Source organism: Nelumbo lutea, chromosome 1 (assembly GCF_056320005.1).
Source record: "Nelumbo lutea isolate HS-2025 chromosome 1, American lotus-T2T, whole genome shotgun sequence".
Lineage (NCBI taxonomy): Eukaryota > Viridiplantae > Streptophyta > Magnoliopsida > Proteales > Nelumbonaceae > Nelumbo > Nelumbo lutea.
The window spans coordinates 44094082-44118585 of record NC_142684.1 but is presented as its reverse complement, the minus strand read 5'-3'; the positions used below and the strand labels follow the sequence as shown (position 1 = coordinate 44118585).

The following is a 24504-nucleotide window of genomic DNA, read 5'->3' as shown; positions in this document are numbered from 1 at the left end:
TAGAAAGAGTAAGGAACTGAATACACAAAAGTTAATTATTGAAGGGGACTCAAAGTTGGTGTTAAGCTGGTTACAGAGGGGAGGTAGTCTTTGGAAGTTTTCTAATGAAAGAAAGGAAATCAAATGGCTAACTAGGGGGGTGGACATCCAATTTTAGTGGGTAAAAAGAATAGAAAATGTGTTTGCAAATGCTTAGGCAAAGCAGGGGGTGGGTAGGGATCAATTGTACTGGGCTGTATTGTAAGATGTTATTTTGCTCTCTTGCAAATGCTTTGGATGCTTCAAGAACTCATGGTAAATTTAAGAGAAATGCAAAAAAAGTCATGGTGAGTTTTAGATAATATCCCTAAAAAAAGAGTAGTCACCATAGAAGCAAAAAACATTGTCGAAGAAACTGTTGTTGCACCATTGCCTCTGGTAGCCACCTGCAGACAGTGAAGACTTTAGTATGTAATGGCACTAGGGAAGTTAAAAGAATTTTTTCATAATAAATAAAATGACACTATCAAAATATAAATTTAACACTTCCATCTCTCCAAATTACAAGATTGCACCAGAAAAAAAAAGGGAAAGAAATGAGAAAAAACAGTTACTTATCATCATTTGAAATAATACAATAATCAGAGTAAACCGAAAATTCAACCAAAAAGAGGATCTCTCAACATCTTCAAATTCCTAATGAGACAAAAACCAATTCAGAATGTTATTTCCAATATCAGCACATAAACTCTTGCAGATCAGTTTCTTCCTATAAAAAATTCTTCTGCTTCTTTCTCTTCAAATACCCCCAGCAGACTGCAAAAGGAACAATGCTCTAGAAAAATTTTTCCGTGTTACTTTCTGAAATAGATGCATGTTATGAAAATATTTTAAAAATGCATCTGTTATATGGTCAGAACAGCAAGAGAAAGAGAAAGAAAGTGAAAAAGAAAGAAAGAGAGAAGGAAAAGAGGAGTCAGATTAGGGCCAACTACTAGAAGAGAGATTAAGTATCCACAATCTCAATATATACCTGGTGCCCCCTTTAAGCATCATAAAATCCTGAATACTGCTTCAAGATGAGGAATCTGAGGTCAACTTATAAATTGGCTCACAACTCCAACAGCAGAGGACACATCAGGACGATAATAGATAATTGAGCTTCCCAACCAGCCTTCTATAATGTCCTGGATCATCTACAAATTCCCTTTGATCCAATGCAAGTTTAGAATTGGGATCCATAAGAGTGGCTGCTGGTTTACACTCCAATGCTCCACCATACCTGTCTCAAGTAAATCCAATGTATACTAACCTTTTTTCTTTTTTTTTTATCAGCATCCATTGTATAGTAATGTTGTAACAATGGGATCAAAGTAGTTGATCTCATAACTTCTATCCCCAGGAATTACCATAGCATGCCCAAATCTTTAGTTTGGAATTTCTCTTGTAAAAATAATTTCAGCTCACCAATGCCTTATAAATCACTCCTTGTTATCACAATATCATCCACATAATCAACAAGAATGATTTTGCCTGCACCAAAGATCTTACTAAACACCGAATAATCTAACTAACATCTATGAGGCTAAACCCAATAACTGCATCGTTGAACTTGCCACACCAAGGCTCGAGGTGACTGTTTAAGCCCATACAATGCTTTCTTTAACCTACAAACTATTCCCCTACACTCCCCCAAGCAGCAAACCCAAGTGATTGCTTCAATATAAACTTTTTCTTTGATATCACCATAAAGAAATGCATTCTTAATGTCCAACTGATACAAAGGCCAATGAAAAAGTGAAAAACAGAAAACAGAAAGCAAATAGATTTCACTATAAACCCAAGATCACCATAATGAATGTGATTATTTTAAATTTTTCTAATTTAATCATACCTACAAGTGAATGATTTGTACACTAAGGCTGAATATCACATATGAAAAGTCTTCAATCATATATGATCCAATCTGCCCAGAGATTCCCACTAACAGAAATCACATTGCTCCCTTGTCTACGGCCTCTACAGCACTCTAGTATGGATCTGTTGACCACGAGTTTGTGTAGTTTGATCTCTGCTCTCTAGGGTAGAATGAAGTTCACTTCTAGAGCTCTCTAATATCTTACATAGAGAGGCATGTAGGAGAGTATGAGATCCAATTCGGGTTTCAACCTTAAGATTGGAGTCTCCATTCTATTGGATACAACATGGACATGAGATCCAATCTGAATACCTTGTACTGCCGTTAGAAGCTCAGCTCTAATAGAGTCTCCTATACCCACACAGCCTGAGAATAAAGCTAATATATTACTATCTTTATCTCTCAGCACCCCACCTATCCCTGATAGACCCGGATTTCCTTGGCTGTTACCATCAAAATTCAGCTTTGTCCAGTCTTCTGAAGGAGGCACCCACACAGCTGGTACCCTGTTCTTCCTGATACTGCTACTAGTCACCACAATCCAGTTCCTCCACATGTCATCAAAGGAATATATTTTAAAGGAATCTAATGATCTCAGCCAATGAACTGCCCTAGTCAAAATGCAATCCTTTACATTCTGAATATTTCTCTCCTCTTGGAAGATCCTCACATTTCTTTCTTCCCAAATTGTCCACAAAGCAGCAGCTCTAATGCACCTCCACATTGTTTTACCAATTTTTGTGGGCCACACAAAGAAGGAAGGATCAAAGATCTGATCTATGGTTGTGGTCAAATTCCATCTGCAACCAAACAAAGCAAAGATCCAACCCCAAATAGCAACAGAAAAATAACAGGTTAAAAGTAAGTGACAGCAATCCTCACCATTAGCCCTGCAAAGTACACACCAATTAGGAGACAAACACATAGAAGGCCTTCTCTTCTGCAATAAGTCTGAAGTGTTGATTTTCCTATAGAACACCTCCCAGCAGAAAATAACAATTTTAGGAGGTATAGTTTTAGACCAAATCTCCTTAGCTGGGAAACCCACTTGTCCCGAAGGAGAGCAAAGGGACTTAAAGAAGGAAACACACGTGAAATAACCTTTTGGGTTAGGAGACCAAAGTCTCACATCAGATCTTAAAGGGTCCAAAAAAACACTTTCAAGCAGTCACAAAAGGTCTGAGACACAGGAGAGTTCATGATCCCTCAAGCCCCTACGAAACCCAAAGTCGCAATTCAGAGAAGATGGAGATGCAGATTTGGGAGAAAGTGAGAGATTGTTTTACCCTTGTAGCAAGAAATGGAATAGAGAGAAGGGAAACTGTCCTTAAGGGCATAATTGCCCACCCAGATGTCTTCCCAGAACAAAACAGAAGTACCAGAATTGACATCATACCTGATACAGTTGAGGAAAAAAGGAAGAATACTCTGAATTGCTTTCCAAGGAGTTGCCAAAGTGGCTTGACACGATACACCAGCATCCCATCCATCTCCCGAACTGCCATGTATACTATCTATCACCTCATGCCAAAGTCTCTCCTGTTCTAAGGGCCATCTCCACAACCATTTTCCAAGGAATGCTTTATTCTTCAAAACTAAGTTCCCCAGTCCCAACCCACCTTCCTCTTTCCTCCTACACACAATTCCCCAATTTATTAAGTGACCCTTTTTTCCTCCCCTGGCTCCCAAAGAAAATTTCTCATTAATTTCTCTAATTTCTTGGCCTCCCTAACAGGAATTCTAAACACAGAAAAGTAATAAATCGGCAGATTTGCTGAGGAAGCTCTCAGTAAAGTAACTCTACCCCCTAAAGAAATATAGTTCCTTTTCCACGAGGCTAACCTTTTCTCAAATTTTTCTAGAACCGGGGCCTAAAAGATGCTCTCCTTAGGGTTGGCTCCTAGAGGAAGACCTAAATACTGTAAGGGCCAAGAGGAAATGGGACAACCTAGATACTCAGCTACCAACTCAATAGTCCTCTCATCTAGATTCACACCCACCACAAAGCTCTTTTCCATGTTTATTTTAAGATTTGATACTCTCTCACAAAAGATTATTAGGTCATTAGCAAACTATAAATGGGTCACCCTAATCCCATTCCTTCCTATCCTCCAACCTCTCACTACACCTTCCATGTCTGCCTTAGAGATCAAACTACTGAAAACATCTACAACTAGGGTAAAAAGAAAAGTGGGAAGGGGGTCACCTTGCCTTAACCCTCTAAAAGCTGGGAAGAAATCCTTGACTACCCCATTAACCAAGACCTAAAAGTGGCAAGAACTTATGCAGCCCTTTATCCAATTACACCATCTAACTCCAAACCCACAACACCCTAGGACCTCTAATAAGAAACTTCAATCCACAAGATCATAGGCCTTTTCTAAATCTAGCTTACAAAAAAAAACTTGCTTTTCGGACTTTCTCATATCCTCCACACATTCATTAGCTATTAGAATCTGATCTGTTATTTGTCCCCCTTGCACGAATGCTCCCTGGGCTTGACTAATGATGGAGGGTAGCACTAATTTAATCCTCAAGGATAACACTTAAGCCAGGATTTTGTAAATACTAGTCACCAAACTGATCGGCCTAAAATCTTTAGGATTTTTTGTTTCTTTCTTCTTAGGGATTAGAGCTATGAAAGTAGAATTAACTCCAGGGCTTACTTTGTTATTAACTTCAAATTCCTTAAACACAGCACAAAGATCTTCTCTTACCACATTCCAGCAATCTTGATAAAAAGAAATGGTGAAGCCATCTAGCCCAGGGGATTTGGATCTGTCCATTGAAAACACTGCATGCCTAATTTCCTCTTCTTCAAAACTTCCCTCTAACCAGCTTGCTGCTCTTCAGACAACCTGGGCCAATCTAGACCTTCCAGCCATAGTCTATTATTCAAAGGCTTCCCTGCAATTGATTTAAAGTGATCCACCAACACTTTTGCTATCTCATCTTGATTTGTGACTTCCTCCTCATCCACTTCTAATTTGGCCACAAAGTTTTTTCTTCTCCCCCCATTAGCCAATGCATGGAAAAATTTTGTATTGCCGTCCCCTTCTTTGATCCATTTGTGTCTTGACTTTTGCCTCCAAGAAATCTCCTCTCTAAGAAGAACTTCTTTTCCGATTCCCTTTTTAAGCTACTTCTCAAAATCCTTTCTTGCTCATTCATAATTCTTTGGAATTCTTTGGAGTCTAGCTCATCAATCCTGGACATCAAAATATTCTTTTGATCCTCTACCCTTCCAAAATGCTGAAGGGATAGGAAATCCATCATATGGACGCCCAAAGATTGCGGAATAAGGGAGGCGAATTTCAAAAATTTTTCTCTCCCTTCAACTAGGAATCGAATTCCCTATTTAGAAAATCTTATTTTCAATGATCATTCTTGAACTATAAACTGAACCAGATCTGAACCAAAAGGAGTAGGGAGAAATAATACCTGATACAGAGAAACAATATCTCTCAATGGAGGTGTTCACGCCCAAGGTAGGATCCAAAATCTGCTCCCACTGAAGATGGCGCAGTGCAGGGTGGAGCAGAATCAGCAGTGTTCTTCCAAAAGAACTTCATCCTTCTCAAGAATCACCTAGACGGCTTGTGAATACAACTCCCACCAATATTTTCTCCAAAAGATTGGAATCAAGATCCAATCTTGATTTCACCCAATGAATGGAGATCGAACTGCTGTAGGCGGCAGCTACAGGAAGGAGGCGGCAAGAGAGTATTTCCAGGGTGCAGAATTCTCTCTTCTATGATTTCAGCTCTGAAAACAAGACTGTTGCTGGTGGTTGTCTGTTGTGTCTAAAGGCTGTCGCCCCCTCTTCCTTTTATAGACTTAGAGGGATCAGCTCCTAATCCCATTAGGAGTTGCTAACCCAGATCATATCTGGAGTAGAATTCCGTTTAAGATAAGGGATAACCCTTATCTTATCTACAGATTAGATCAGCCATCTCCTAATCTAATTAGGAAGTTTCCAGATCTAAATCTTATTCAGATCTTGGACTCTCTAAGTGGATAGGGTGTGGGCCCAATCCTATCAGCTGATCTTATCTCAGAATTCGCCCCTTAAGTGACTAATCAAATTAGCCCAGTTCGAAATGGGCTTAAAGCCCATTTAGGGTTATGTATTCATTTAGCCTTCCAAACTGCTGCCCAGTTGGGCTTCCTTGTATGGCGTGGGACCCAAACATTGATCTACACATCAGCCACATGGGTTCAGCCCAGCCTTTGTTACAAGGCCTGGCCGAATACACTTTATGGACAATGCACCCCCTGAAACTCATCAGATGGGCTATATGGGCCCAACACTTACCCTAAGTGGTCCTTGGGCCAAGCCACCTTGTAACACCTAGGGACTGTGGGCAGATGCAAGATTAGCCCATCAGGCATTATCCTCAATGGTCTTACACTTAACCTATCAGCCCATAATGATCATACACTGCCCGACAAGAGAGGACCTCTCCCTTGGCTGCAAGGAACAGTGTTGCACTCTCTCTAGTATGGATCCCGGGAATTAAAACCTTTTGCAAATCATTTCAAAACCATAATTTATATACTTTTATATCTCATATAAAATATATTTTGCAAAACAAATCTCAACGATTGAAATCGGCTGCCGGCAGTCTTGGTTTCCATCAGTGAGAGTGCATCCCCGATCATTACATTTGTCCGACAAAGGGGCTGACCCTGTCACTATGATCACCCACTCAGATGAATTCTCAGACTATCCCAACATACCCAGGTTTTGACCCCTGCTAAGGATCTCACTGATTGGTACATCAAAGACAGCCCAATCCTTAGCCTGAGCAATAGCTCCATTGTTGTCACACAACAATGGGATGGGTGATGTGCTGGACGGAACTACTCCCAACTCGTGAACGAACTTCTTCATCCACACGGCTTCTTTGGCAACCTCACTTGCGGCAATGTACTCGGCCTCGGTCATGGAGTCTGTAGTGGACCCCTATTTGCTGCTTTTCCAGCAAACAGCACACGATCCTATCGTGAAAACATATCCAGATGTAGACTTTCTATCATCTGGATTCGACTGGAAATCGGCATCTGTATACCCTTGGATCCGTAGTGAATTACCATCGAATACTAGACAAAACTCTTTTGTCTTTCGAAGGTACTTAAGTATATTTTTCACAACAGTCCAGTGCTCCTGCCCTGGGTTGGCCTGAAATCTGCTTACTACACTCACTACCTGAGCAATGTCAGGACGAATGCACAGCATGGCATACATGATGCTCCCTACGGTAGAGGCATAGGGAATGTCTTTCATGCCATCAATCTCCTCAGAAGTCTTGGGAGACATCTTCTTGGAGAGAGTGACTCCGTGCCTGAAAGGAACATTTCCTTTCTTGGAGTTTTCCATGTAGTATCTTTTGACTATTTAGTCAATGTAGGCAGATTGGGAAAATCTTATTATCCGCTTCAATCTATCTCTAAAGAGTCGAAGACCCAGTATATAGGAGGCTTCTCTAAGATCTTTCATGGAGAATTGCTGTGAAAGCCATACTTTCACCGTAGTCAACATTCCTACATCATTCCCAATGAGTAGAATGTCATCTACATACAGAACCAAGAAGGTAACCTTATCTCCACTGTACTTCCTGTAAACACAGGGTTCATCCAGATTCTGCTCGAAGTCAAACGATTTAACAGTAGAGTCAAAACGGATGTTCCAACTTCTAGAAGCTTGCTTAAGTCCATAAATGGATCTATTAAGTTTACATACCACGTTTTCCTGACCCGCAGCTATGAAGCCTTGCGGTTGTTGCATATAGATATCTTCAGTAAGATCTCCATTCAGGAATGCAGTTTTGACATCCATTTGCCAAATCTCATAATCATGGTATACTGCTATAGCTAGCAGGATCCTAATGGATTTAAGCATGGCCACAGGCAAAAAGGTTTCCTCATAATAAATGCCCTCTTTCTGAGTGTACCCTTTCGCCACCAGACGAGCTTTGAAGGTCTCAACCCTACCATCGGGGCCCTTCTTCCTCTTGTAAATCCATTTGCAACGATTGCTTTTACCCCGGAGGGCGGATCTACTAGAGTCCAGACTCCATTGGTCTCCATTGAGTCCATCTCTGCTCTCATGGCCTCCACCCACTTCTGGGAACCCATGTCCAACCTAGCTTCTGCATAAGTCACGGGATCCTCCTCACTAGTCAAGGTTTCCACCAGGTAACTATCCTGGTCATAACCATAACGGACTGGTGGCCTGGATACCCGAGTGGATCTTCTAGGTTGGTCACTACCTGGAACTTGTGGGACATCTCCCACTGCTCCTGAGCTCTCCTCATCAAGAACAATTTCCTGACGATGGGTGTCCAGGATGTAATCGGTCTCCAAGAATTGGGCATTTCGACTGCAGAACACTTTCTGCTCACTTAGGTCATAGAATAGGTAACCTACAAAGCCTTTTGGGTAGCCTACAAATAGGCAACGGCTGGTCTTGGATTCCAACTTGTCTGCACTCGTTCTTTTAACGTGTGCTGGACAACCCCAAATCTTCAGGTGTCTGACACTTGGTTTCTTTCCAGTCAAAAGTTCATATGGAGTGTTTGGAACCGATTTGGTTGGAACCCGATTCAGCACGTAAATCGGAGTCTCTAATGCGTAACCCCAAAAGGATGTGGGTAACTCTGAGTGTATGAGAAGTGACTGGACCATATCCAATAAGGTCCTATTCCTCCTCTCTGAAACACCGTTAAGTTGTGGTGTAGCAGGAGGAGCTAATTGTGATACTATCCCATTGTCCTTTAAGTAGTCCCTGAATTCGTCAGAGAGATACTCGCCACCTCGATCAGATCGAAGGGCTTTAATTTCTCTCCCCAACTGTTTCTCGACCTCTTGTCTAAACTCTTTGAACTTTTCAAAGGATACAGACTTGTGTTTCATTAGGTACACGTAACCATATCGTGAGAAATCATCTGTGAAGGTGATGAAATACACGTGTTGATTCCGTGTCCTAACACTCAAGGGACCACATACATCAGTATGTATTAGGTCAAGTGTGCCTGTACATCTTTCAGGCTTACCGTTAAATGGCCGTTTCGTCATCTTGCCTTGTAGGCAAGGCTCACAGTTGGGAAGAACTTCTACAGTTAGAAAATCCAAAGGACCATCCTTTACCAAACTTGTGATTCGGTCAACACCGATGTGGCCAAGTCGGTAATGCCACAGACACGTGGGATTAACTATATCACAGGCTCTCTTCTTGGGGATTTCAGCCGACGTAGTTTCGGTTATGTTAGTTTCTAGAGAAGGATGTAGAACATAGAGACCATTCTCCAGTTTCCCGTATGCGATGAATATGTTATTTCTTTTAATAGTAATCGTATTACTAAAGAAGACAGAATAACCATCTGCACACAGTTTTGAAACATAAATCAAATTTCTTCTTAAGTTTTGTACATAAAGACAATCTTTCAGTACAACTTTTCCTTCTCTAAAAATTAACTCCACGGTTCCTATTGTCGCGGCTGCAACAATTGCAGTAGTCCCCAGGTAGAGAGTGACTTCTCCTTCACTCAGCCTTCTTCTTACCTTGAACCCCTGCAGTGAGTTACACGCATGAGTTGAAGCCCCAGAGTCAATACACCAGGACGTAGAAGCTACCAATAAATTGGTTTCTATAACACAAGTTTCGAAATTACCTTTCTTGGATTCTAGGTAGGCAGGACAATTCCTTTTCCAGTGGTCGGTCTTCTTGCAGAAGTGACAGGCATCCGATGCTTTGTCTTTCTTCTGCTTCTTGCCCTTAGTGGCTTTCTTCTGAGGCTTCTTTGCCTTCCTCTTTCTCTTGCCCGTTTTGCTAGCTTCAACAAGCATAGCTACAGGCTCATCCTTTTTAATCAGTTCTTCAGCTCTTTGCAACATATTGTTGAGCTCTTGCAAGCTGACATTCAGCTTGTTCATGTTATAATTCATGATGAACGGATTAAAGGAAGGAGGCAAAGAATTAAGGATAGCATCTATCTGGGTTGAAAGGTCCAGCCCGGATCCTAGAGCCTCCAGTTCGTTGATGTAACCCATCATCCGAAGACAATGGTCATGAACTTGTTGGCCCTTGGACATTTGTGTGGTCATGAACTGTTTCAAGACCTTTTGTCGAGTAGAACGATTCTGCTCTTCATACATCGTCCTCAGACTGTCCAATATGTCATTGGCGAGTTCGATCTGATCGAATTGCCTCTGTATTGGGTTGTCCAAGGAGGCAATGATGTAACACCGGACTAGGGAGCTTTTCTCCTCCCATTCCTGATAGTCTCTCCTTTGGGCCTTAGAAGCCCTGTCACCCGGACGCTCTGGGGCAGGATTCTTTGCCACTTTGTCCAGCTTTTCAGAAGATAGGACCAGCATAAGGTTCCTGTACCAGTCGGCATAGTTTGGGCCCTTAAGCTTGTTGTCATCAAGAAGCTTTGCAAAAGATCCGTTTGCGATTTTCTGATAAAAGAGCAAACATCAGTCTACAACCTAATTTGATTCATGTTCATTTCATAGATATGGATTTTAATCTACGATCCATTTCCATTTATTCATCTCTGAGATTTCCCTCCTTTCTCAATGACGGAGACAATGGGTTGTCTCTAGAAATGTGGGAAATCACATAGGGTGCATGGAGCCAACTGTTTCAGCTGCATAACCCCACCACCTTTCTATGAAGGATCATATCCACTCATCATATGAGTTTTCCCTTTGGCCTCTGTCAAACAAGGTTCAGAGCCGTTTTCAGGTAAACCTTTCTGTCCAGTGAGTGCTTACCCATCATATTCGTGAACGCCAAGGTACCGTGAGAGAGTTCCCATTTCCTGGTGAAGCCCCTCCCACATCGGTCTATGACGCCCCTATCATCTTATGAAACACTCACATAAGCCCAACAGCAAATGGATAGCCCATTTTCTGGTGCGTTTCCTCATTACTGAAAGACCCATCCTCATGCTAATGATGGAAGGCCTTTAGAGAGTTCATCATATGAATCTCCCTATCACTTGCACTCATATTAGCTGGAGGGAACAAATAATTACGCCCTAGTTTGATTTAGGTCAAACCAAAGTGGCTCCCACTGACTTTCATAAAGCTAGATTCCGGTGGGCCTTTAGATCGGCTAGGGTTCCGCACGTAACCTCTTGATGAGGTGTGGGTCCCACCACTGAGGGAGGTCATCCAATGACCAAAAGGGACACCACTAAGGGAGGTCATCCAATGACCAAAAGGTCATCCAATGTCAGCCTTGTCAGGATAGGTCTCCCTAGACCCACCCACTGGCTGTGAACATTCTAAACTAACACGAGTCCCATTAAGTGTCCAGTTTAAGGGTATTACACAGAAACATACCAAGGGAACATGAATCAAATATGCACTTTTGTTCATTTACAATAAACTCATAAAGTACATCATTTTGATTGAAGCTAAGGGCATACAAAACTGTCTAACAAATGCTCTCGATTCCACTCTTTGATCCTAGCTCTCAATCTCTTCAACTTTTTGTGGAACCTTACACCTTTCCACTTGACCCCTCTCAATTCTTCATTCCACCACTCACCAACCTTTATTTATACTTTTCTAAACAAACAATAATTACTCTTATACCCTCACTTAAGTGAGCCACATCAGCTAATTTAGCATCTATTCACAGTACAATTAACATATAATTTAATGTAAAAAGCCTATACTACCCTTCTACAGCCAACTCTAACAAAAGTAATCTCGGGCCTGAAACTCAACATAAGCAAAAGTGAGTTAGTGGTCGTGGGTGAGGTGCAAGAGCTGACCAGTTGGGCAGAAGTGTGGGGATGCAAAGTGGGAAAGCTAACCCTAAAATATTTGGGAATGCCCCTAGATGCAAAATGTAACTCCAAACAATCTGCAAGCCAACTGTAGAAAGACATGAAAAGAAACTGGCCACCTGGAAAGCTAAATACCTTTCTTATGGAGGCAAGGTTACCCTGGTGAAAAGTGTGTTATCCTCCCTCCCGATGTATCTTTTATCTATGTACCCAATTGTAGCAGGAATGGCTGCTATCATTGTTGTAGATCCTAGGCGGATAACCCACCATTAGATCACCGGGCCCATACTATTTAGGAAAGCGAGGCGCACACAGGTCGTGAAGCCCATGCAACAGCAGTAGCGGCTCATGCAAACCTTCACAAACCTCCCCTGCGATTTGTTTACAACCGCAGGTCACGTCATAACCACCCACATGCATAGCTCGTGGTAATGATGAGCTGATAAGTGAGAAAGCCTATATAAGGAGGAAGGAGCTCCGTCGACTTAGAGTTCATCAATTGGTATCAAAGCCCCTGATCCACCATGCCCACCACTCGCAACCAATCACAAGAAGAAAGGATCGATCGGATGGAGGGAGAACTAAGAGGTATTAAAGACGTCCTCTCTGTTGTGATGTCTCGGCTCGAACGGATGTCAACCCAGCCAAGCAAGGAGGTGGACCAAGAGGAATCAAGCAACGGCGCCCTTCAACCTTCGCAGCCCCAAACTGGTGTTCCCCATGTACTCAAGTGACGATCCTTCCCCCTGGATCTACTGCGCAGAGCGGTATTTTGATTTTCATGAGATTCCAGCCAATAAGAGAGTACAAATTGCCTCCATCCATTTTGGTGGAGAGGCTAGTCCCTGGTACCAATGGTACCGCCGTTCACACCCACAACTATCCTGGCTAGACTTTGCTGAGGCCCTACAAATACGATTTGGTCCTTCCGACTTCGAAAATTTTGATGAAGCTTTATCTAGAGTAAAACAAACTGGCTCCGTTCAATAATATCAAGTTGAATTCGAGAGGCTAGCCATGAGAGTGCATGGATGGCCAAAACATGCTCTCACCAGCTGTTTTATTGGTGGCATGAGGGAAGACATTAGATTGGACGTGAAAGCCTTGCAACCCCCTACTATTTTAGCCACTGTGAGTCTAGCCCAACTGCATGAAGACAAGTTGAACCAGATTAGGAGGAATCAACGGCCAGGAATTCTCGAACCGTCTCCCAAGTCCTTGACATCCAAAACTGAGTTAACCCCGGTTCAACCACACCCCCCACCGGCCCCCACTATGAGAAAACTCACCTGGCTGAGATGTAGGCCCGCCGGGAAAAAGGCTTGTGCTATAACTATGAGGAGAAATCTTCTTTGGGCCATAAGTCAAAGGCCCAATAGATGTTCCTCCTTCAAATTATTGACAACCCAGATGAGAGTGAAGATGTGGATACCATACCCATGGTCTCCAACCAGGCGGAAGACTCCGTCGAGGAAAACCCGGAGATTTCACTCCACGCCCGGGCTCCACTCCACCGAGACCATGAGAGTGTATGGTGTACTTAAGGGTAGAAAAGTGTGCATCTTAATTGACAGTGGGAGTTTCCTTAATTTCATCACTCTGGACCTAGCTCGACAAGTGGGCCTAGAGGTTCAGGCGGTTACTCCCTTTGCTGTTAAGGCAGCTAATGGACAGCAAATTCCATGTGATGGGTTGTGCAGGATCGTGGGCCTTAGAATTCAAGGCCATGTGTTTAGTGTGGACCTCTATCCTTTGGATTTTAGTGGGGATGACTTAGTCCTGGGGATCCAATGGCTTAAGCTCCTTGGGCCGACAGTATGTGATTAGACCATCTTGGCTATGGATTTCTGGATGAATGGGAAGCAATGCCATTTAAAGGGAATTGAGCCAACCGAACCGACAGCAGGTTCAGCCCGACATATTATCAATTACAGCCTTCACTCCAATGCAGTGACCCTGGTATATTTGGGCTCATTGGGAGTAGGACCCACTATCTATTGTGACAACGGAACCCATACTGTTACAGAGGACCCCACAATAGCTCTTAGTAGCATATCAAGATGTCTTTGGAGAACCACACAGCCTACCTCCTGTATGTACTCATGATCGCCACATCCCAACTCAGACAGGTCCCCAAACCACCAAGGTCAGGCCTTACAGATACCCACATGTTCAACGGGCTGAAATTGACAAAATAGTAGCTAATTTGTTGTCCAAGCAATTGATACAACCGAGCCACGGTCCCTATTCTTCTCCAGTCCTTCTCGCCAAGAAGGATGGAACGTGGCATTTTTGTGTTGATTATCGGGCCCTCAATAGCATCACTGTGAAGGATAGATTCCCATTTCCACTAATAGATGAGTTATTTGATGAATTGAAGCATGCTGTTTATTTTTCCAAACTGGATTTACGATCCAGCTACCATCAGATTTGGGTCCACCCAGAAGACATCCACAAAACGGCCTTTAGGACCCATGATGGCCACTATGAATTTTTGGTCAAGCCTTTTGGGTTGACTAATGTGCCCTCCACTTTTCAGAGCCTCATGAATGATATTTTCTGGCCCCACCTCAGGTGCTTTATCTTGGTGTTCTTCGATGATTTCTTTGTCTATAGTAGTGATTGGGCTTCTCATTTAGAACATTTGGAGTTAACCTTGGGATTCTTCGGCGACATCAGTTATTCACCAAGCCCACCAAGTGCACATTCGGCCAGACACAAATTCAGTATTTGGGACACGTAATTTTGCAGGGTATTGTAATGACCGATCCTAAGAAAATTGTGGCAATGACTCAGTGGGCTCGACCCAAGACCATTAAGAGTTTGTGGGGTTTTCTGGGCCTCACCGGTTACTACAGAAGGTTCATAAAAGGCTATGCATCTATAGTCACCCCTCTTACAGCTCTGTTGAAGAAAGAAGCCTTTACTTGGTCAAAACAAGCAGAAGTGGCATTTGAATCCCTCAAAAAAGCAATTACTACACCGCCTACCTTGGCATTACCCGACTTTACCAAGCCTTTTGTGGTGGAGTGTGATGCATCGGGCAAAGAAATCGATGCAGTTCTGATGCAAGAGGGACACCCTATTGCTTATTTCAGTAAGTTCCTGTCAGACCAAGCCCAATTAAAGTCTACTTACAACAAGGAGCTGATGGCCTTGGTGCTCTTCTGTGCACAAATGGAGAGCATACTTATTGGGGTGAAAATTCACAGTAAGGACTGATCAGAGGAGTCTCAAACACTTTATGGAACAAAGGATTCTTAACCTTGAACAACAGAAATGGGCCAGCAAGTTAATGGGCTTTGATTTCACCATTGAATACAAACCTGGTCCATCCAATACAGTTGCTGACACTTTATCCAGAAGAGAGGAAATGAACTCTTCGACAGCCTACAGACCTCTCCACCCCTTGCTTGATCGCATCAAGGAAGAAGCCCAACAAGATGATGAATTAAAACTGATTCAGGAGCAGTTGGGATCAGGGGCAAACCAAGTAGCGGGGTACTCCCTGGTGTGTTCAGACTTATTCTACAAGGGGCAACTGGTGATAGCGCCTAAATCTGTTTTTCACACAGACCTTTTGAAGTTGTTCCATGAATCAGTAGAGGGAGGTCATTCTGGGATGATCAGGACTTATAGGCGCCTAGCAGCCCACTTCTATTGGTGGGGAATGAAGAAGGCGGGACAGGATTTTGTTGCAAATTGTTCTGTATGCCAAACTCAGAAATATCAGGCCCAAACCCCAGCAGGTTTGCTACAGCCCCTACCCATTCCAGATCAGGTGTGGGACAAGGTAACTATGGACTTTATTACGGGATTGCCCAAGTCTGGAGGGATGTCTGTTATACTGCTTGTTGTGGATAGATTGAGCAAGTGCGCGCACTGTTGTGCTTTCCCACCACTACATGGCATCTCAAGTAGGTCAGGCCTACATTTGTGAAGTGGCTAAGCTCCACGGTACACCAACAACTACCATCACGGATCGGGACCCCACTTTTGTAAGCCGATTCTGGGAAGAATACTTTCGGGGCACAGGGTACTCACAATTATCATTCCACCAGCTACCACCCACAGACTGACGGACAATCAGAAATAGTTAACCATTGTCCAGAGACCTATTTCAGATGTTTCGCAGGAGAAACCTACTCAGTGGCTGAAATGGCTCCCATGGGCTGAATTTTGGTATAATACCACTTATCATGTTACTATAGGGACCACCCCATTCAAGATCTTGTATGGAAGGGAGCCACCCTCAGTGTTACCCTATGAGAAGGGCACTTCAGCAGTTGTGGAGGTCGAACAGCAGCTTGAAGCCAAAGATGAAGCACTTCAATCACTCAAGAGTCGCTTACTCAAGGCTCAGAATTACATGAAGATGCAGTATGATAAGAAACATTGCGAGGTGGAATACCAAGTGGAGGACCTGGTCTACTTGAAACTACAACCTTACTGACAGTCTTCACTGGCAAAAAGAGCTTGGCAGAAGTTCTCACCCCGCTTCTTTGGCCCCTTTCACATTTCAGGGAGAGTGGGTGCAGTGGCTTACAAACTAGACTTGCCGAATACTGCCCGACTCCACCCAATATTTCATGTCTCGCTCCTCAAACCATGCCAGACAGATGCAGCTTTGGTGAAGCCACTATTGCCTGAGTTTACGAGTGAAGGGCAGATGATTGTTGAGCCTAATGTCATCACGGACATCCGCTGGATAAAGATGGGTCGTAAAGTGGTGAAGCATGCCTTTGTTCAGTGGACGAACCTGCCCCCAGAAGATGCCACTTGGGAAGACCTCAGTCGGTTGCAAGAACAATTTCCCCATCTTGACCTTGAGGCCAAGGTCGTTCTTAAGGGTGGGGGAGATGATAGATCCCAGGCGGATAACCCACCATCAGATCACCGGGCCCATACTGTTCAGGAAAGCCAGGCCCACATGGGTCGTGAAGCCCATGCAGCAGCAGTAGTGGCCCAAGCAAAGCTTTACAAACCTCCCCTGCGATTTGTTTACAACTGCAGGCCACATCATAACCACCCACATGCATAGCTCATGGTAATGATGAGCTGATAAGTGAGAAATCCTATATAAGGCCTATGGGTAGAACAGAATGCCCAGGAAAATCATAACCAATTTATTTCCTTCCCTCTTTCTCTTCTTTCTCTCTCTCTTAATTCTGTTTCTAGAGGAAGGAGCTCCCTCAAAGAAGCTCCGTTGACTTAGAGTTCATCATATTGAAAAGATGGGGGAATTCCTCTGGAGAGACTGTAAAGAGAAGAAGTACCACTTGGTAAACTGGAACAAGGTCTGTCAGCCCAAATCCTTAGGGGGGTTGGGGGTTAGAAGGGTGAAAAACATCAATACTGCAATGCTAGCGAAGTGGCTTTGGAGATTTGGGGACAGTCAAGGAGGGTTGTTGATAAGGGTAGTCCAGGTCAAGTGTAGTGATAGAAATTTTGGATGGGATCCAGGAACTTCAAATCAGTCCTATGGGTGCTCGGTTTGGAAAGGAATTGAAAAGGCCTATCACTTGTTTGAAAAAGGTGTGAATTTCAAGGTAGGAAATGGGGAGAGGGTCAAATTTTGGAAGGATTTTGGTGTGGGGAGAGGCCTTTTTACGAAAGGTTCCCTGCTTTGTTTGAAGTCGCAGTAAACAAAGAAGCTAAGGTTGCTGAAAGCTTGCAAATCCAAGATGGTATCTTGGTATGTATCCCACAATTCAGTAGGTATCTAAATGATTGGAAAGTGGAGGAGTGGATGGAACTACTGCTACTCCTTTATAGTACACAGGTGGAGTCAACGAGGTCTGACAGTAGAATCTGGAAGCGGGAGAAGACTGGTAGATTCACAGTTAAATCTTTTTACAAGGCCTTGGACAGTGCAGGACATTCAGTTCCAACCCACATAATCTGGTGTAAAAATGTGCCTTCCAAAATATCTTTTTATGTCTGGACGGCCTACCTCAACAGAATACTTACAAGGGACAACCTCTCTCAGAAAGGTGCTGTACTGGATTCAACTAGCTGTGTTCCATGCAAAGGATAACTGGAAACAGTGGATCACCTTTTACTGTGCTGCAGTTATTCCTCAGAGATCTGGAACAGAATTCCACACTTGTTTGTAGTGCGAAGCTGTTGCCCAGGATCGGTAGAAGACTTTGTAAAGGGTTTGGAGGGTGCAAGGTCTGAGTAAAAGAGGAAAATTGGTGTGGAATTTAACCCCAGCAGTGGTATTCTGGTGTCTATGGCAAGAAAGAAACACTTGGGTCTTCAAGAGCAAGTTCTGTTGACTCCATTTTCAGAAAATTGTGGGGAAGATGTTTTCTTGGTTGTCTGGTCAAAGGCTGTTGAGGGGTGTAGGTTTTGAATACTTTTTTGAACATGCTATGCTTTTTGCAAAGCAGGGTGGGATCATGGTTAGAGGGAACAGTTTTTTTCTTGTTTCCTTAGTACATCATCTTGCTGTACATTTTTTGTCCATATTAATAAAATGATACTTTACCTTCTCTCAAAAAGAAAAAAAAAATGATGATATCCAAATGGTGTCTTCGCCATTATCTCTTCGATTTTCTGGAGAGATACGATCTGTGTCTTGTTGTTGAAGGCTCTTATCCAATGAGGTGGGTTGGATACATGGTTTTGTGGAGGAAGGTGAACTGCAAAAGTTTTCAGGGGTCTTCTGAGAATGTGTGGAAGACAAATGATCAGTTCAAACAGGAGGTCTCAGAGGTTTGAGATGAGGCTATTTCCAGAATTACAGGCAAACGTTTAATTGATGGGGCAGTGTGGCGGGTCCTGATGATAGTGGAGGTGGGAAGCAAAGAGTCAGGGAGGGAATGAAGGTGAAGTGTTTTAAAAATTTGAGGGGATGGCTGAGGTGGGTTCGAAAGAGTAAGGGGACTCAACACCTGTGAGCTCTAGGGTTGAGAGGCGCCTGAGTGGGCCCTCTTTAAAAAGAAAAGGCCAGTGGATTTAAGTAGGAGAGACCAGTGGGAGAAGTTGAAAGATTTAAGAGGGAGGGGCAATTTGGGAAGGTTTAAAAGAATCTCTAGGAACTCGAGTGGTTTGGTTACATGGGATAGGGGCAGTAAAAAGGAAGGAACCTTATGTGAGAAGTGGGTTTGCGTTAAAATGAGATTTGGGTCTGGACTGTGGGAAGAAAGAAGCATGGGAGGAGAAGAGTTTGAAGGTCATAGAAGACAATTGCTCCAAGTCTACAACTGCATTTAGACTTTAGAGATTCAGAAGGCTTTAGTAGGAAAGATAATGAGGGCGCATAGTGTGGGGTTTCTGATGGTTCTGAACAACTCAAATAAGCTGTTTGTAGTCATGAATGTGATTCGACTTCTTCAAAGTATTTGCTAAACCAAGTGAGGGAGGACATCGTGTGCTGACAAAGGACCAATGGCTTTGAAGGGGAGGCCGATATTGGTAGCCAAAGGAATAGCAATGAACATCTAATTGAAGAAGTGATAGTTGGAAGGATTGGAGTCGAGTTGGGTAAGAAAAGGTTGGCCTGTTCATGTGATTACTGGTGAAGGGTCGATGGCTGTGAAGAAGCCTAGAGGATCACGTCTCATCTTGTAAATGTTACTAAAGTGTTCTTGTATTTGAAAGATGGAATTTTTGGGGCTGGACCTAGTAATAAATATAAATGGGTATTCACAAGAAAAATGTTTAATTCCAAAGCCACAATTCATAAGACTTTTGATGAATTAGGCAGGCAGATTACTGTTGCTCTGAGTTCTGAAGGGGAACTGAAGAGGAATGGAGTTCTTGAGGTGAAGGAAAAAGAGGGTTTTGGTGAAGCTGGGAGGAATGTTGGAGAATTGAAATCAGATTTTGAGAAGAGGAAGAATGGAGGATTGGATTTAAGGAATCTCGTGGAGAGGGATGTGGAAGTAGGTAAAGCTTTGGGTCTTTTTTTTCTGGGTGGTGAATCTTTTGTAAGAAGGGTTTTTGAAGAGTTTGAGAGACAGAAAAAGGAAGAGTGCGTAAAGAACATCATTCCAAAGGAAGGGGGAGAAGTGTGGGATGAAGGAGAGGGACAGGAAGAGCTCCTTGACGTGGAGTAATTGTGGTTGTTGGGAGGAGGGTAGGGAGGTGGTTTCTTCTGGTTTTTAGAGCAAATTGGTGTGGATGTTTGTTTTTTTTAGGGATGTTTTGGAGTTGATGTCATCTTGAGAGTGGATTTTTTATTTTGTTTTCGTATGGTCTCTGGGAGGTGAAATCCTGTTTTTGGTCTAGGTCCTGTGTTTATAAACTTGCTTTGTGAAGTAGGGGTGAAATGGTTCTTTCTTCGGGTGATTTAATTTCACCTTTCTCTAGTAACTTTTTTTATCTTTAATAAAATTTCTGTTTATATGTCAAAAACAAAATCTGACCCAAATGCTAGGAAAGTCTTGGATGGAAAATGATGCCCGTATGAGCTACATATGTGACAATATGTCAGTGTCAATATACACTGCATATATAAGTTTAACAATTAGGAACCAGTACACAAAGTTATAACTAAGGATTCCATTGATCTCTATGTCCCATTGCAAATGCTTTCCAATAAGACCTCTTCCTATTCAATAGTTAGAGTGTTTTCTATGTAACCAACACCATATAGTTGGGAACTTGGGATAAGGCTTGATGATGATGATGACTCTGTAAGGATACAAGTTTCATCAATTTTCAATTTATACTCGATTAGACAATAACTCACAACATGTGCAATATCCCTTCGAGCTGTCTTTTGCGCTCTAGTGCCCAGATTTGCAAGCCTCTCCAACTCTTCATCATTCAGACCTACCAAGAAAAAGAAATGAATTTGCATGAAAGGGGAAAAATAGATGGACAGGAGTGAAGCTTGTCAAAGGTTCCCATCTATATATTGTCAACACCCTACAATCAGAAGCACAGCTGGATTTTAAAAAAAAAAAATACCATGGTAACACAATATTGGTTTGATATTCAAGACTGTTCACATCAAACGAATCATAGAAACCAATTACCATGTGCAGTTATTCCTGATTCTCTTTCCCACTGTGCTCAATTAGTTGAAAGGTTCTCAAATAAAAACCCTGATGCAATAGTATGCTAATCAAAGATTTGAATGCATTTTTTAGTAAAGCATGCATGAGCCAATAGACATATGCAGTTCCTCCTGATTTCTTTTCCTTTGATTCATTTTTTAATTAATTTAAATGTGCTTAGATATAAAACCTATGCAACATACTCTGCTAAGCAATGGATTTAATAAACTTTTTTATTATATAAATGTAGCACATTCAAATTCTAGATTTTTTAAAACAATTGTATGATAGTGTTCCCTTAATAGAATTACCTTTTTTTAGAATAGAATTATCATCAGTAGAACATAATTTTCGCTTTCACCTTTTGGGGGAGAGAGAAGAAAGTTTATCTCCCCTCTTCTCTTTGTAGTTTCTTGATTTCTATTTAATGAATCTTATTCAAACCATTTGAATCCTTCTAACAAGAACTTCTAATAAATGTTAAATATGGAATGAAAGAAAGATACCTATGCATGGTATACCATCCAAAATAGCAATTGTAGCTGGAATGGCTCCATTCTCCCTTACAATATTCTCCACCTCTTTTGCAGTCTGTAAGTTCTGAGGGTAGGGCATTCCTGAATGGAAATTATAAATAAAGTCAAGAGTGTAAATAACATAAAGGTTCATCATGTAAATATGCACTTTTTCTTATTTTTTGAGTAGGAGAGAGAGGACCATTACCCAAAGTTGATCCCAGCTACGGGGGGTTTTGGGAAGGGTGAACCAGATACAGACCAAACCTTTGGCATTTTCCAGCACAAAGTGGACACTCTCAACTTGAACCCCTCATTCTCAAATTTGTCAGCCTAAGACTTTCCCATTGCACCGAGCAATGGCACCGATCAAAACATTATTATAGTATTAATAAAGGTGTTCAAAAAAATCTTGATCCCAGCTACGGGGGGTTTTGGGAAGGGTGAACCAGATACAGACCAAACCTTTGGCATTTTCCAGCACAAAGTGGACACTCTCAACTTGAACCCCTCATTCTCAAATTTGTCAGCCTAAGACTTTCCCATTGCACCGAGCAATGGCACCGATCAAAACATTATTATAGTATTAATAAAGATGTTCAAAAAAATCCTCAAGCCAAATGTGTAATTGTGATAAAGAAGCAGGAATGCAAGAGGTACCACTTAAGCACAGTAACAAAAAACTTTAAATTTGTTCTGCCTATTGTGTGAAGCATAGCCGCTGGGATGGTATGGTAATTATTGCTAGTGAATAACTCCATAGACTCATTAGAAAATCCCATCAAATGAGTATACAAAGTTCTTCCAGGTGAAACAAACAATGAATACTGAATGTATAACCAGCCCTGCATAGGAAGTCAATTCTGATGGTGTGAAGGAAAACTCAACCAACCAATAGAATGACCCAAATCAAGAATGAGTGACTGTAGAAAAAGAAAAAGAGTATTAAGTCTAGGATGTTTGAGAAGGTACCACTTAAGCACAGTAACAAAAAAGTTTAAATTTGGTCTGCCTATTGTGTGAAGCATAGCCAATGGGATGGTATGGTAATTAGTGCTAGTGAATAACACCATAGACTCATTAGAAAATCCCATCAAATGAGTATACAAAGTTCTTCCAGGTGAAACAAACAATGAATACTGAATGTATAACCAGCCCTGCAAAGGAAGTCAATTCTGATGGTGTGAAGGAAAACTCAACCAACCAATAGAATGACCCAAATAAAGAATGAGTGACAATGGAGAAAAAGAAAAAGAGTATTAAGTCTAGGATGTTTGAGAGACAATGATCGAAAATCAATCAGAAGCAATTCAGAGATCGTCGGTTTTCACCCGTTATTGCTCCTGAAATTCTTTGTTTTCTTGCTCTAGGCTAATGAATAGAGTGTTTGCTTCTTGTATTGTTTTCAGGATCAGGTTACACGCCCCATCCCCCCACTTGCCTTTTCTTGATAATTCAATAAAGCTTTTCTTTCAAAATAAAAAATTAATAATCCTTGTAACTGGTCTGCTGCCAAAAACATTCTAATTGAATCCACTAGCCCTGGTTGAATAATATGTTAAAAAAGCTTACCATGTGAAATAATGGTGGACTCCAGAGCAACCACTGCATTCCCACGTGATAAAGCCTCAGAAACATCTGGTGATATCTTCAAGTAGCATCCACCATTACCATCTTTATCGCCCTAAGAAGTAAAATCTAGACTAAGTAGTTTGCAAATTACCCTATTTCCATACTACAGTTAAAGATATAAACGAGAAATAGCAAAGAAAAGTCAACCGTCAATCGATGTACATATGAAAAGAGCTTTCCTGCTGCTAATTTTTATAATAAACTATAAAGGAGGAAACCAAACAAATATTATATATAGCCGATGATCAGCATTTCTTTCATTTTAATTCCTGCAACAGAACCTATGAACACAGTCATAGTCAAAACGAATAAACTAATCTTTCTTTACTTGTTGTCTTTTGCCTTGCCAATTGCAAGCAAACAAGGAGAGGTAGACTGTTAACAGGGGATTAACTATTTGGACCTCAAATTTACTTAAACAAAAAAGGTCTAGAAGACCCAGAAAGAGAAAGCAAAGGATCACCATCATCTACCTTGTCTGTGTGTTGAAAATGCTTGCGAAGATTAACCAGCCTCGAGAGTGCCTTCGACGACATGTCTGGTCTGGAGAGAGGTGGAGAGAGGTAAGATGCGACAGAGCAACAATAAAACAAAGAAAATATATTTTTAAGTTTCCTTTCCTCAGTCACTGACTCCCCAAGCCGGTTGCGGTCGATGGTTCTTTCCCATTTTCTCGTTTTCTATACGCCGTTGATGGTTATCCATATTCCAAACCCAATTCAGAGATTCCAGCCATGGCGGTTGAAAGTTGAAACCTTCGAGAGAGTGTACCATACCACCCAGAGGCCACAGCGACATGTCACATTAGTCCTCACCAAATTGTCACATGTGACCATGTTTTCGCCATCCAGTGTCTTTGGGGGGAGTTACACATTTTCTACGGAGAATGGGAAAATGAACATAGGATTATTATAATTATATAATATGATTTTTTAATATTTTAATATAATTTTTTGTAATAATGGAGGTACCCGGTGTCAAGACCGTGTAAAGGTTAAATAACATGTCCCCTCAAAATAAATTCGTTCCCTTTGTTGTGTTATTACTTTATTTCATAGGCTTACTCATGCATACAAGTGTCGCACGGGCCCACATTCAACATAAACAATAAAGAACAACCGCAACCTCACCCATCGACAAGCCTACCAAAAATCAAGTCCTAAAGAGTTGTACAACCAAAACAAGCAAGTGGGACAAATCGGTTGATCAATTAGCAAGCATGGACATGCATATCCTATGTTACGAGGCAACAATAGAGGAAACCCGAGATCGGGTTGATGAACTCCACCTCAACATGGAGACAATGGAGAATATGGTGGTGGGACTAGAAGGCCAATTCAATGACGCCTTCAGGGAGATCCAGGGCACGTTGCAACACTCGGAAGTGGGGCCATCCCAAAGCAGCTTTCAAGGCTTAATGGACCGGTTCCAAGCACAACTAGATGAGATGGGGAACGAGATGACACTTCTAAAAAGGGCAATAGCCAATTCCTCTTGTGCCTCATCTACTCCGACCGCAACACCCATCAAGATATGACAACCAACACCATATTCGAGTGCTCGAGAAGCTCGTGAGCTCGACAACTTCTTGTGGCAACTTGAACAATATTTCTCTGCCGCTAGCATTTATGATGATCAAATTC

General features: G+C 42.1%; 1 protein-coding gene across 3 annotated transcripts in view; it reads right to left on the bottom strand.

Annotated features, from left to right (window-relative positions):
* Nucleotides 1–23753, bottom strand: part of LOC148874461 (indigoidine synthase A family protein) — a 49197-nt gene extending 25444 nt beyond the window's left edge. The window contains exons 1-5 of one of the 3 annotated variants that reach the window (XM_088961584.1): nucleotides 23335–23750; nucleotides 22802–22877; nucleotides 21221–21331; nucleotides 20405–20487; nucleotides 366–425 (exon numbers count right to left, since the gene is read on the bottom strand). In XM_088961584.1, the coding sequence (XP_088817710.1) occupies nucleotides 366–425; nucleotides 20405–20487; nucleotides 21221–21331; nucleotides 22802–22877; nucleotides 23335–23397 (393 nt within the window). In that variant the 5' untranslated portion in view covers nucleotides 23398–23750. Of the gene's footprint in view, nucleotides 1–365; nucleotides 426–20404; nucleotides 20488–21220; nucleotides 21332–22801; nucleotides 22914–23334 lie in introns of all 3 variants that reach the window. The other 2 variants (XM_088961583.1, XM_088961585.1) reach the window with 2 other exon arrangements.
* Between the last annotated feature and the right edge of the window lie 751 nt (nucleotides 23754–24504).